Here is a 13,832-nt window from a genome sequence, read left to right as displayed (position 1 = left end):
TCCACTATTTCAGGAAATGAAAACACATTAGCACAGTTTTAGTGAAAGTCTTTAAAAACTCTTTCTTTTAGAGCATTTTAACGATCACATCATGTATACACTACAGAAGTTAAATTACATGTATTCAGTGTATAATTCTTCATAAACATTTTACATTCGGCACCCAGTGAATTGAATAAAAGTTGTTCATATAATATTTAAATCCTAGGAAAATGATGTGTTACTTATTCAGCATGTTATTGCACTATTAGAAAGTAGATGGAAATTGACTGTAAATTCATTATGCCCATTTCTGCTGAGATCTTCCTTTTTTACAGTTATTTTTTATTGTAATATTGTTCATTTCATATATTAATGTTTCTTGTCAATGCACCGAAAATTCGAAAATCTACTCGGCAATGAACCGGATAATGATTTGTAAATATTGTGCTGTTCAAAACTGGCATTAAATAATATCCAATGTATTGATATTACGTGATAACATTCATATTGTGGCTGACAGGAGTCATTTTGTGAGTCAGATGATTCTGCAGAAGGCTTCCTGAGGTGATGAAGGTTGTCTCCTCCTCCTCCTCCTCATCCGAACAGAAGCAGCAGCACTATGCAGACTGCATTCACCGCAATCAACGGCACTGCAGAGGAACAGACAACAGAGGATTACAACCAGGACTTCTTTCTTACTCAGTTACATTACCAGCATTTGTGAAGTTGAGTTTAAGATAAGATGAAACTTTATTTATCTCCTTGGGGAAATTCAGGCGTTTATAGTAGCAACAGGGTCTTTCAATAATGTACCTGTGTTGACCCCTGCTTTAATCCTCCCTGCAGTGTGTGAACCTTTAATGATCCTCCCTTTTGGTCTATCATTGATCAACACTGGGGGTTAAAAGCTCGATACAGTGTCTCGCCCGCTCTCTCTGCTGGCTGAACTCTTTCTAGAGAGCAGCTACCTTCTTATGCTTTTGTTTGGTATTGTTTTGGGTTCTGCATAAAACACCTTGCACTACATCATAGTCACACATCCACACCTACACTACTGATATATCACTGACTCTCACTCCTCACTTTGGTAGCTTCCTTTGTCTATTGGTTTAATTATAATAAATACTTTTCTTTAAACTGTGTTCTTTTCCCATTGTGGCCATTGAAAATATATGTTAAGCCAGTTTACCAGCGCAAAACATTTTTTGGGTAGCAAAGAACAAGGCATATATAAAAAAGGTAAAATGCAGTGATGTACTATCAGTGTCTGATTCACAAACCAACAAACTTGTTGATAAAAAAGCATGTGATATCACTAAGATGTAGAGTGTCTTTTTGATAAGTTGCTCAGAACATTTAGTAAAAAACCTTGGCTTCTTTTCCACTTATATATCTGTACATTTTCCAACACTCTACACTTTCTAAATTTTCTCTGTCATTCAATATTAAAACTAGCCTTCTGGTCACATAAAACAAACCTAATTGTGTATAATAATAACAACCATAATACATTTTATTCGGAGGTGCCTTTCATAACACCCAAGGACACCTTACATTTCATAAAATACTCAAAAGGGTTAAAAACAGTACAATAGAACAATAACATTTAAGGAAGCAGGGAACATCGGGCACTACATTGAGTAGGATGATCTGAACAGCTGAGTCAATTCCTACATGTAATATCATATTTTAGGAACTTAATTTTCTTTAATTTCTTAGAAAAACAACCCTCCTTTCTCGTTCAGGAAACACAGTACTGTAATAATAATACACTTTATTTATATAGCACCTTTCACACTTGACGCAGCCCAAAGTGCTTTACAGAGTATGACAAAAAATCACAATAACAAACGAGGAAGATAATTAAAATATGTAAAAACAACAAAACATTAAAACATGAACAGTGATATTACTAACAAATTATACTGCACTCTAGGTACTTTTAAAAGTGAAACATTGGAGGATCTAAGTGTCCTTGCAGGTTGATAACATGAGGGACAGTCACTTAAATATGTTGGGGCAATAGTGTAGTGTAGTGAGCACCCACCTCTCATCACGGTCCTCACGGAGCGGACGAGGGTCATCAGCTGCACTTTGACCCCCGGTTCATCCCCAAAACCTCCAACACTCGTGTCTACTCCCCATCCAACTGAAGGAGGTTAAAACACACAGAGAGATATACAGAAGTGTCATTATAAAGAGGGAATAAAAACATGCTTTGACTGAGACAATTATATACATTTACTTAATTACACTTTCATCATTTTGTGTGACTTCATTTTTCGACTCTTCAACTGCCAATTTATATATATAAAATAGATATTTCACAAAACTACAATATCTAAAAATACAGAGCCTTACCACTTTTAATACAAGTATACATCATTTTGTATTTCTTTATAATCTCATTGTACTTATATTCTACTATATGATGTTTCGTCTTCTTTTTCTTCAATGTTTGCTTTAATTCCCAATGAATTAAATGTATTATTAACATACATATATATATAAAAAAAGTATAACTACTTTTACTGAAGCAAAACATCTTCCAACACTACATCATAAGTGCTTTTACATTTGATACTTTAAGTATATGTTGAAGCTTGCTAATAATACATTTATTTTTATTTTAGTTTAAGGAAGACTTTGAATGAAGGACTACTTTGCCTTGATCTGAATTCTAGCCTGAAAAGTCTAACAAAAGTAAAATAAAATCGTAGCAATTGTATTTAAACCTCTCCATCACACATTTTAAGTCATTCACAAGGGGCTGGTGTAATCACTCTAAAAACCGATAAATACTTTAAGTTAATGTTCTAGCTGTCAGGTTACTAGCTAGTTAGCATTAGCTTAGCTTTTTTGAATTTCAACTGACATCTAACTGATAACGGACGGTTATAATTCAAACTACTTCCACTTACTTTTACTCAGAAATCTTTCTTCGTGCAACACAGCGACAGCATTGACGCACAAAATGGCTGCTTGGATGAGAGAATATAAAGTAAAGGCCATGTTGTCTTCACAGGAAGCTAGCTATATGCTAACAGTATTTACATCTGACGTAGCCTACGGTGGCTGAGAGGGTCAAACCGAGTGACAGCTTGCGCTTCTTACATATAATCAAATTATTTAATTATTTAATTGAAGATATAAAATCCATAATAAGCAGTAACGTACTGCAGTACAAGTAGTAACACCAGTGTGTATTTCTTTACATTTAGCATTACATTTTATTATAGTAATGAGTCATTACTATAAGCGCTTTATTGTTTACTTTTGTACTACATACTTCCGGGTTGCTTTTGATTATCACCAAAGATCAATTAAATTCAACTTATAACTACAGTACACCACAATAAACTAGTTGTTGCTTATAATTTGTTTAAATGAAATTAATCTGAATATTTGAAATATGAGCTATTAAATAAATGTCGCACGTACATGTACTTCAAAATGTGTACTTTTCTTGAGTAAATGTACTTTATATACTTCCCACCACAAACAATAAGGGCTAATTCATCAAAAATACTAGTATGAGTACTTCAGGTACTTCAACTTTACTAAAGTATTTTGTTATGCCACTTTCCTTTATTACTGCACTACAATAAAATGACAGATTTAAGCTTACAAGTTACATTACAAAATAAGATTTTGACATTTACAACATTGAGATCTCTGTAAATATATATTTCTAAATAGATTAAACCAACCAATTGACTACACGTACAGCCTAAATCATTACTAGATTGGACAGAACATTAATTGGCATTTTTATATGGTATTACCTTGTTAAGTTTGCATACCATACATGTGCATAAAGTCATATGACTAAGTATTTATACTCATGTTATGTATATATTCTATAAGTAGGGGAAAAATGAACTGTGTTACTACCCTGTCTTAATTGACTGAATATACAAACATATATATATACACAATTAAGAAACACACACACAGAATCATGAGAATAAAAATCTTTATTAGTGTTTTATGAAGTCTGCATAATATGCCACACGCCTGAGAAGCTTATGGTCAGAAAAAAAAAAGAACTGCTCTATCAATACGGCCCTCTACTGGTAAAACAACTGCGACATCTACTGTACTGACTGCTTTGCAAAAAGATTACTGTTAAATACACACATACTGTACTACTGTTATGTATATGTACGTCTGGTCCACGTTCAGGTTTTGTAATGTCATTTTTTTTTTCACATTCATATGTTGGAGGCCAAAGATAAAAACAATGTAACACTGGACCCTAACACACGGTTCAGTTCCCCAAAATCCAAACGCCACTAGGTGCACTTAAAGTACAATCACTAGTGCCATAAGGTAAACACATGTACATCAAAAATAAGGGGGGAGAAAAGGGACATGAAGGGGACATGTTATAAACTCGCAACAGCCACATAATGACAAAAAATGGCAGAGTTGAAGCTAATAAGTCTTGTTGTACATACTGTATTTTAACGACAGATACACACATTAACACACACAGGTCTTCTTCTGTAACATTTTAAAAGCCAATTGTTTCTAAGCACCAAAAGGCTACAAGAGGTCACGTGTGTTTCAAAAATAATAATAATAAAAGAGATGACTGAATGAATGGCCATTACAAAGTTTGTTTTTTACATGCCTCTGGAATCATTATAAGCATTACAAGGAAAGGAGTACTTTAAATGCACCAGATTTCTTTGGGAAAAAAGGATAGAAACACATCATGTGGGGGCAGTGAGAGGTTTTTAATATCAAGACAAACTAATTTTTTTTTTAGGGTAAACGGAAAAAGGAATGATCCATGCCCTCCTTTTTAGAAACAGCTGTGGTCTTGAAAATATTACTTTAATAAAAAGTGAACGACAGAGAAATTTTAAGTATATTTATATATAAAAATACATGAGAATACAAAAAAGTAGCAAAACAATGGGGATATAGGCTAAAAACAGAATGATACCTTCAATTTCTCCTGGCGTTTTAAAGCTCCCCCCCCCCCCCCCTCGTCGGAGAGCCCCAGGACTCCCAGTGTCGAGTCAAAAAAAGATTTTTAACACCAGCTGATTTCCTCTGGTCCCTGCCCAGTGCACCTCTCTCATTAGCTCCAATACCAGGCTAATCAGCGGGGATTTTAACTAGAGTGCCATATAATGACAAAGAAATAAACTACATCCAGATCGAGCTTGCAGTTTGTTTGGGGTTTTTTCTTTTTGGAATTACTTTATACTTTAACATTCCTATTTGTCCATTAAAGAAGTATGTCTTATAACGACACACGTAAAAAAAAGAAAGGGCGAATTTTAAAATGTTCCATAAAACACATTGTGGCGTTTCCACCAAGGCCATCGGTTTTCTTCACCCAGAGCCACCGCTAAAATCCCTCCTGACTATTTCCCAGAGAAAAGTAAACTTAGGATCAGCACAATGGTTGGGGTGGGATAGGAACAAGAACACATCATTTGAGCATTCAAGCTTGTGTTACTCATACAAGCAATCTTCAATACTGAGAAACTATTCACAGATATTTTTGGTATTTCCCCTACTTCCTGGACTAAAAACCAATATACATTTTCATTTGTACCACAAATAGATCTAATATTAAGGATTTGGGGAAAGCAATTTAACAAGGTGCATGACATAGATGGGTAACAAAGTGCCAATTTTTTTTTGTTTTTACTGAAAAGTCTGTATGCATGTGTGTGTGCGACAGTGTGGGTGCGTTTGTTCGTGTGTGTGTGTGTGTGTAAAGGTAAAAGAGGGATGTGGAACTGGGCCACAAATACTATGAAGAACGTGACAGAAAATTCATTCTGTGGGGGTTTTCCTTTTTTTTTTTTGATGAAAGGACTCGCATGTTTGGAATTTAATGATCATGTAATGGGCTGCGGTTATTTTTTTTGTTTTTTTTGGGGCGTTTCTTTAGCTGTTTAGGACATACTGGAGCAGCGAGCAGACGGGGAACCCATCTGGGTCAGGACCTTGTCGAGCCACTGCAGCGGGCCGTTCAAGTGAAGCTCGATCCAGCAAGGAGTGCTCGTGACAGTCTGCCGCCTGGAAAACACAAAGCATGCATTTTAATATCTGACAACACATGATTTATTATGAGCTTTTATACTCCAGACTGCTGTAAGAGTCTGCAGGAGGATCTGAGAACTGCCTTGAAGTCTTAAAACTTAAACTTGAAGAGGCCCTATTCTGCTTTTTGGGGGGGGGGGGGTTTCCCTTTCCTATTGTGTGTGTGATTAAGATTTGTGTGCATGTAAATGGTCTGCAAAGGCTAAAATGGCTGTTTCTCTCTCCTACATATATACTGACATACACCTGAACATCAGCAGGAGAGGACTCTTTAAAGTAGAGACACTAAATACTGACATACACCTGAACATCAGCAGGATAGGACTCTTTAAAGTAGAGACACTACATACTGATATACACCTGAACATCAGCAGGAGAGGACTCTTTAAAGTAGAGACACTACATACTGATATACACCTGAACATCAGCAGGAGAGGACTCTTTAAAGTAGAGACACTACATACTGATATACACCTGAACATCAGCAGGAGAGGACTCTTTAAAGTAGAGACACTACATACTGATATACACCTGAACATCAGCAGGAGAGGACTCTTTAAAGTAGAGACACTACATACTGATATACACCTGAACATCAGCAGGAGAGGACTCTTTAAAGTAGAGACACTACATACTGATATACACCTAAACATCAGCAGGAGAGGACTCTTTAAAGTAGAGACACTACATACTGATATACACCTGAACATCAGCAGGAGAGGACTCTTTAAAGTAGAGACACTACATACTGATATACACCTAAACATCAGCAGGAGAGGACTCTTTAAAGTAGAGACACTACATACTGATATACACCTGAACATCAGCAGGAGAGGACTCTTTAAAGTAGAGACACTACATACTGATATACACCTGAACACAGGCCCGGACTGGCCATCGGGAGCACCGGGAGGTTTCCCGATGGCCTGGCCTGCTAAGTGGCCTGCTGGCCTGAGGATTTTTTTTTATACGCATGTATTGTGAACGCAACGCTTCGCAAATGTGGGTCTGACTCTGCCTCACAGAGGGTGACTGGCTGTCTACATGATGTGGCCTGCCGACATGGCCACTTTCATACAGATCATACTAATACCCTCGATTGGTCTCTGTGTGTCATTCAAGCTCGGGAGGGTGTGTGTTATGTGTGGCGCGAGCGAGTGAGATAAAGCACGCGCACCGGTTACGTGTATTGTTGTTGTTAGCATCTGGTGCTAGCTAGCTGTGCTAACGGATATAAGGAGCTTTTTCAACAACAAGGTGAGGGGAGAGTCCTCTCCAGTCAGACTGAGAGACTGATAACTACAACTCAGGTGAGGTAAAGGACTCTGCTGTTTAGATAGTTAACTTAGTCCAAGTTATCTCAGTGGGTCACCATTTATGTAAACACATATTTCCATTTGAGGGGGGAGTGATTAGTAAAATATGCATGAATATTAAAAAAAAAAAACGTTAACTAGGTGAAAAAAGGTAAGATAAACTATTAAAACTTGTTGAGAGCTAAAACTAGTCTTTGCTGCTGCCTCAAAGAGGAGCAGGGGGGAGACAGGTGAGGCTGGTTCAGGAGCACAGACACACTCACAACTATAAATGAACCAAAAACAAATAAATAAACAAGTTTCAATGTTTTTTCATATTGGATATGGTATGTTATTGGTTATGGCCATGTTTTTATGATTTTTTAAATATATACAGTTCTGTTTCATATGGGTGTTGTCTCTTTATTTCCCCCTCAAAGTGCACCAGATTGATGCATTTAAGTCCAACATTAAAAAAAAAATCTTACCGGGGGAGCATGCCCCCAGACCCCCCTAGAGGATTTGAGGTCCACCCCCACTTAAAATATGTTCACATGAATAGGTTCCTAAAGAGATTTGCATTTTTAAAAAAATAGTAACCCATCTCCATGTTTATTTTTTGGTAGTAGATTTAGGGGCAGCAACGCGGTAAAAATTCACAAATAAATCCAGCAAAATGGCACAAAAAACTGGTAGTGGCCTGGCTGGGTGTATAATTCCCGGCCTGACTTATTGTCTATGTCCGGCCCTGCCTGAACTTCAGCAGGAGAGGACTCTTTAAAGTAGAGACACTACATACCAGAGGTGTGGACTCGAGTCACATGACTTGGACTCGAGTCAGACTCGAGTCACACATTTTATGACTTGAGACTCGACAACATCACAAAAGACTTGCGACTCGACTTGGACTTGAACACCAATGACTCGGGACTTGACTTGGACTTGAGCCTTCTGACTTGAGGTGACTTGATACTTTAATTCAGAGGTCTCCAACACGCCGATCGCGAGCTGCCGTTAGAAGAGCAGACTCCCGTCGGGGAAAGCAGAATCTTCAGCCGCTCCTACTCTTGCTGAGAATCCTTGCAGGCAGGGGCGGGTCTTTATTTAGCTGGGCCACCATGCGGCCAATCATATGCGAGGACACACTAGGATCATACCATTATGTGAAAGAAGGGTGGGGGGCACAGCATGTGTAGTGGTACAGGCCAGCTGCACAGAGCGACGGGGAGACGGGGAGCCGGATTTAAATGCAAGCGCGTCGGAAAAAGTCAAGAAATGAGCGAAAACCGAAAAAAGAAGCAGCATCTGGCTGCTTTTCAATGATATTGGAGAAAGCTGAGTGCAGGATTTGTAAAATGAAAATAACCTTCAGAGCAGGGTTTTTTTTTGGTAACCACTCTGGATTTATTGTCAGATGTGGGAGAAGTTCAGACAATTAAAAAAAAGTTACAATCAGGGTTCCCGCGGGGGCTTAACAAGTCTTAAAAAGTCTTAAATTTGATAATCAGAATTTAAGGCCTTAAAAATGTCTTAAATATGATTAAGAAGGTCTTAAAAATTATCGGATTTGAAAGGTACTTCTGTGTTGCGATAGCGTCTAAATGTGTTTTGGGGGAAATGTCCGGGCTGCAAAGTAACCAGTACGGTAATCGCCTTTCAGTTCCCCCCAACAATTTGTATTGAATTAAATCAACATGGAACCAGTAATCACAACATTTGTTTCCCCCGGCCCCTTATTGGAGAACACCCAGCTAGTAACCTAGCAACCAAGCTTCAGCTCATGTAGCCTATCTTCGAATCTACTTACAAATAAATATGGGGAAGTGTAAGTTCAACCGTATTTGGTTGGAAAACATCTAATTTAGTGCTTGGTTGAAACCAGTGGAGGGAATGTGTTTGAAGCCCGCTGCATCTTTTGCAAAATAAATTAGCGTTTGTTTTGCTAATGTAGCGTTAGCTAGTGCAGCAGCAGCTAATGCAGCGTTAGCTAGTGCAGCAGCAGCTAATGCAGCGTTAGCTACTAGCTAGTGCAGCAGCTCCCGCAACAACACCGGGGGACCTCCGGGCGAAGTTAGGGTCTACGTCAACCCTAAAAGCGGAGGTGCTGTAGACGCTAAATACCGTAGCTAAACACCAATCATACAACAGCAACGATGAAATAGTGTAGCCAAGGCAGCAGAGCTCTGAATATAGCTCTTGTCACTCTCTCTCTCTCACACACACACACACACACACACACACACACACACACACACACACACACACACACACACACACACACACACACACACACACACACACACACACACACACCACACACACACACACACACACACACACACACACACACACACAGCTCGATTATGGCAATAATCAAGATTATGTTGGTCAATAATTAATATCACGATTATTAAATATGATTATTCATTGACTTTGAAAACATCCATTTATTGAACTTTAAAACAAATAATAATTTGAACAGTATCTTTTTAACTGTTGATTACCCTGAACGTATAATTCAACTGAAAAACCAATACAAAAATTAATTAAATAAATGATACATTACTAAAAAATGCATTAGATCAAATATGTTGTAGTGCACTGTCACAACCTAGCAAAGCAAAATAATCGTTTTTTCCGATGTTGTTTTCGTAATTGTGGCAGGCCAAAATCGTAATTGCGATTAAAATATGATTAATTGCACAGCCCTAACACACACTCAAGCACACACAGACGCACACACATACACACACACACTTTTTGTCTAACACGCTAACACAGTTCTGTACTGTTACGCTGTTGTGTTCAGTCACTGTTCTTATGTTGAACATGAATACATTTACTTTGTAAATGATTATGGGACGTATTTCTTCTTTCATATCAATTTTCCTTCATACTTTATTGCCGTGAAATAGGTCTTAAATTCTATTCAAAGTGGTCTTAAAAAGGTGTTAAAAAGTCTTAAATTTGAGTTGGCGAAACCTGCAGGAACCCTGTACAATAAAAAGTCCTGCATTCAAAATGTTACAAGTAAAAGTAGAAAAGTATTAGCATCAAAATATACTTAAAGTACCACCTGCAGAGGGATCTAGATGCAGGTGTTCTCTTCCCCTAGAGACCGCCTCGCTGCACATTATCCCTTGCATAAAGATAGATTGTGGGTCCCTTATAACATGTTGTACACAGTAGAAATAAACATTCTGGTTACCTCAACATCAGGGATCTTATACATTAAACTCCTTCTGAATCAAACCGTCACGGTAGCCTTACCTTACTGATCCCTCTTAAATTAGAAAAACACACGTTACTTTACCAGCAGAGAGAAAATGGATTATTAAATTATTAATGTGACTAATAAAGAGCAATTTGATTATTAAGTATTATTCTGTTGATCGATGTCATTACATTTGGTGAAAAACACATAATGACTTGTTTATGACTCGTTTTGTCAAAGTTTAGGACTTGACTTGACTTGAACTTGCCCATCCTGACTTGAGACTTGACTTGGACTTGAGCGCAAAGACTTGAGACTTGACTCGGACTTGCAAAACAATTACTTGGTCCCACCTCTGCTACATACTGATATACACCTGAACATCAGCAGGAGAGGACTCTTTAAAGTAGAGACACTACATACTGATATACACCTGAACATCAGCAGGAGAGGACTCTTTAAAGTAGAGACACTACATACTGATATACACCTGAACATCAGCAGGAGAGGACTCTTTAAAGTAGAGACACTACATACTGATATACACCTAAACATCAGCAGGAGAGGACTCTTTAAAGTAGAGACACTACATACTGATATACACCTGAACATCAGCAGGAGAGGACTCTTTAAAGTAGAGACACTACATACTGATATACACCTGAACATCAGCAGGAGAGGACTCTTTAAAGTAGAGACACTACATACTGATATACACCTGAACATCAGCAGGAGAGGACTCTTTAAAGTAGAGACACTACATACTGATATACACCTGAACATCAGCAGGAGAGGACTCTTTAAAGTAGAGACACTACATACTGATATACACCTGAACATCAGCAGGAGAGGACTCTTTAAAGTAGAGACACTACATACTGATATACACCTGAACATCAGCAGGAGAGAACTCTTTAAAGTAGAGACACTACATACTGATATACACCTGCACATCAGCAGGAGAGGACTCTTTAAAGTAGAGACACTACATACTGATATACACCTAAACATCAGCAGGAGAGGACTCTTTAAAGTAGAGACACTACATACTGATATACACCTGAACATCAGCAGGAGAGGACTCTTTAAAGTAGAGACACTACATACTGATATACACCTAAACATCAGCAGGAGAGGACTCTTTAAAGTAGAGACACTACATACTGATATACACCTGAACATCAGCAGGAGAGGACTCTTTAAAGTAGAGACACTACATACTGATATACACCTGAACATCAGCAGGAGAGGACTCTTTAAAGTAGAGACACTACATACTGATATACACCTGAACATCAGCAGGAGAGGACTCTTTAAAGTAGAGACACTACATACTGATATACACCTGAACATCAGCAGGAGAGGACTCTTTAAAGTAGAGACACTACATACTGATATACACCTGAACATCAGCAGGAGAGGACTCTTTAAAGTAGAGACACTACATACTGATATACACCTAAACATCAGCAGGAGAGGACTCTTTAAAGTAGAGACACTACATACTGATATACACCTGAACATCAGCAGGAGAGGACTCTTTAAAGTAGAGACACTACATACTGATATACACCTGAACATCAGCAGGAGAGGACTCTTTAAAGTAGAGACACTACATACTGATATACACCTGAACATCAGCAGGAGAGGACTCTTTAAAGTAGAGACACTACATACTGATATACACCTGAACATCAGCAGGAGAGGACTCTTTAAAGTAGAGACACTACATACTGATATACACCTGAACATCAGCAGGAGAGGACTCTTTAAAGTAGAGACACTACATACTGATATACACCTGAACATCAGCAGGAGAGAACTCTTTAAAGTAGAGACACTACATACTGATATACACCTGCACATCAGCAGGAGAGGACTCTTTAAAGTAGAGACACTACATACTGATATACACCTAAACATCAGCAGGAGAGGACTCTTTAAAGTAGAGACACTACATACTGATATACACCTGAACATCAGCAGGAGAGGACTCTTTAAAGTAGAGACACTACATACTGATATACACCTAAACATCAGCAGGAGAGGACTCTTTAAAGTAGAGACACTACATACTGATATACACCTGAACATCAGCAGGAGAGGACTCTTTAAAGTAGAGACACTACATACTGATATACACCTGAACATCAGCAGGAGAGGACTCTTTAAAGTAGAGACACTACATACTGATATACACCTGAACATCAGCAGGAGAGGACTCTTTAAAGTAGAGACACTACATACTGATATACACCTGAACATCAGCAGGAGAGGACTCTTTAAAGTAGAGACACTACATACTGATATACACCTGAACATCAGCAGGAGAAGACTCTTTAAAGTAGAGACACTACATACTGATATACACCTGAATAACCTGCAGCTTGTATGGATTTCTAGTTCAGGTTTATCTGCAGGGCTCACCTGTACTCGGCTCCCCAGCCTTTGACGAAGCTCATGCGGATGGTGCACATCCTGGTGAGCTGGTAAACCGCCTCGAAGCCCTGATTCACCGACTGAGCCAGCAGGGCCGCGAACTCCTGGTTGTTGAAGATTTTTAAATTGCAACCTAACGAGAAACAAAGGGATAAACAACAAAGAAGTTAACACGTGTATTCCTAGCCCACTGCCACACCAATTCATTGTGCATGTCTGGTTAATTATAGGTTCTTTGTTGTGTGCTCAGCTACACACGTTACATCTTCGGCATCTTACCTGGAGGAATTTTACACACTGTTGCCGGATGCCAGCCGTACCGCTGGTTGCAGTTTGGACTCTGGACAAAGATGGCGCTATCACTCAGGCACTCAGCGAAAACCTCCCCTCCGATGTAGTAGAGTCTAACTCCTCTTCCTGCAAACACACAGACAGTCAGAGGGTAGAATACGATTTCAGTCAGACAACTCACGTGTTTAATATGTTTATTAGAAGCAGCATATAGTTGAGTGTGGTGTCTAGGCTCGGGCCATCACCCCACAGATTTACAAAGAACATTGAGTGATGATTACAGTGGTTCTCAAATGGGGGTACGCGGACCCCTAGGGGTACTTTGGAGTACTGCAGGGGGTACGTGAGATTTATTTTATGTTAATGAAAAAAAAACATAATTAATGCATTTACACAAACTACTAATAGTAGATGAACTACTTTATTTAAAGTTTACAGTAACTCTGGATATAAAATGGGAAAAATAAACGGGGTGCCCTCTTTTCCTCTCCCTGACAGCCCGTCAGCCTCGAGTTGTACAGCTCGCTGAACCTATAATGAGT

The 13,832-nt window shown here is 38.6% G+C and overlaps 2 protein-coding genes across 5 annotated transcripts in view; both read right to left on the bottom strand.

The window, feature by feature from the left end:
* Nucleotides 1–36: 36 nt before the first annotated feature.
* On the bottom strand, nt 37–3,060 carry LOC117536903 (immediate early response 3-interacting protein 1). Its single transcript, XM_034201995.1, has 3 exons — nt 2,904–3,060; nt 2,030–2,131; nt 37–632 (listed from the first exon to the last, which is right to left on the bottom strand). Exons 1-3 carry the CDS (start codon nt 2,992–2,994, stop codon nt 577–579), a joined length of 249 nt encoding a protein of 82 aa, XP_034057886.1. The 5' UTR covers nt 2,995–3,060; the 3' UTR covers nt 37–576.
* Nucleotides 3,061–3,940: 880 nt separating this feature from the next.
* smad2 (SMAD family member 2) overlaps nt 3,941–13,832 on the bottom strand; it is a 27,934-nt gene continuing 18,042 nt past the window's right edge. For all 4 annotated transcript variants that reach the window (XM_034202002.1, XM_034202004.1, XM_034202003.1 and 1 more), the window contains exons 9-11: nt 13,279–13,416; nt 12,988–13,132; nt 3,941–6,027 (exon numbers count right to left, since the gene is read on the bottom strand). In XM_034202002.1, coding sequence (XP_034057893.1) covers nt 5,904–6,027; nt 12,988–13,132; nt 13,279–13,416 — 407 coding nt within the window. In that variant the 3' untranslated portion in view covers nt 3,941–5,903. The remainder of the gene's footprint in view (nt 6,028–12,987; nt 13,133–13,278; nt 13,417–13,832) is intronic.

This window comes from Gymnodraco acuticeps, unplaced genomic scaffold, assembly GCF_902827175.1.
Source record: "Gymnodraco acuticeps unplaced genomic scaffold, fGymAcu1.1, whole genome shotgun sequence".
In the NCBI taxonomy this organism is placed as follows: Eukaryota; Metazoa; Chordata; class Actinopteri; order Perciformes; family Bathydraconidae; genus Gymnodraco; species Gymnodraco acuticeps.
The sequence above is the reverse complement of the archived record's forward strand: the minus strand, read 5'-3'. Positions and strand labels throughout refer to the sequence as shown.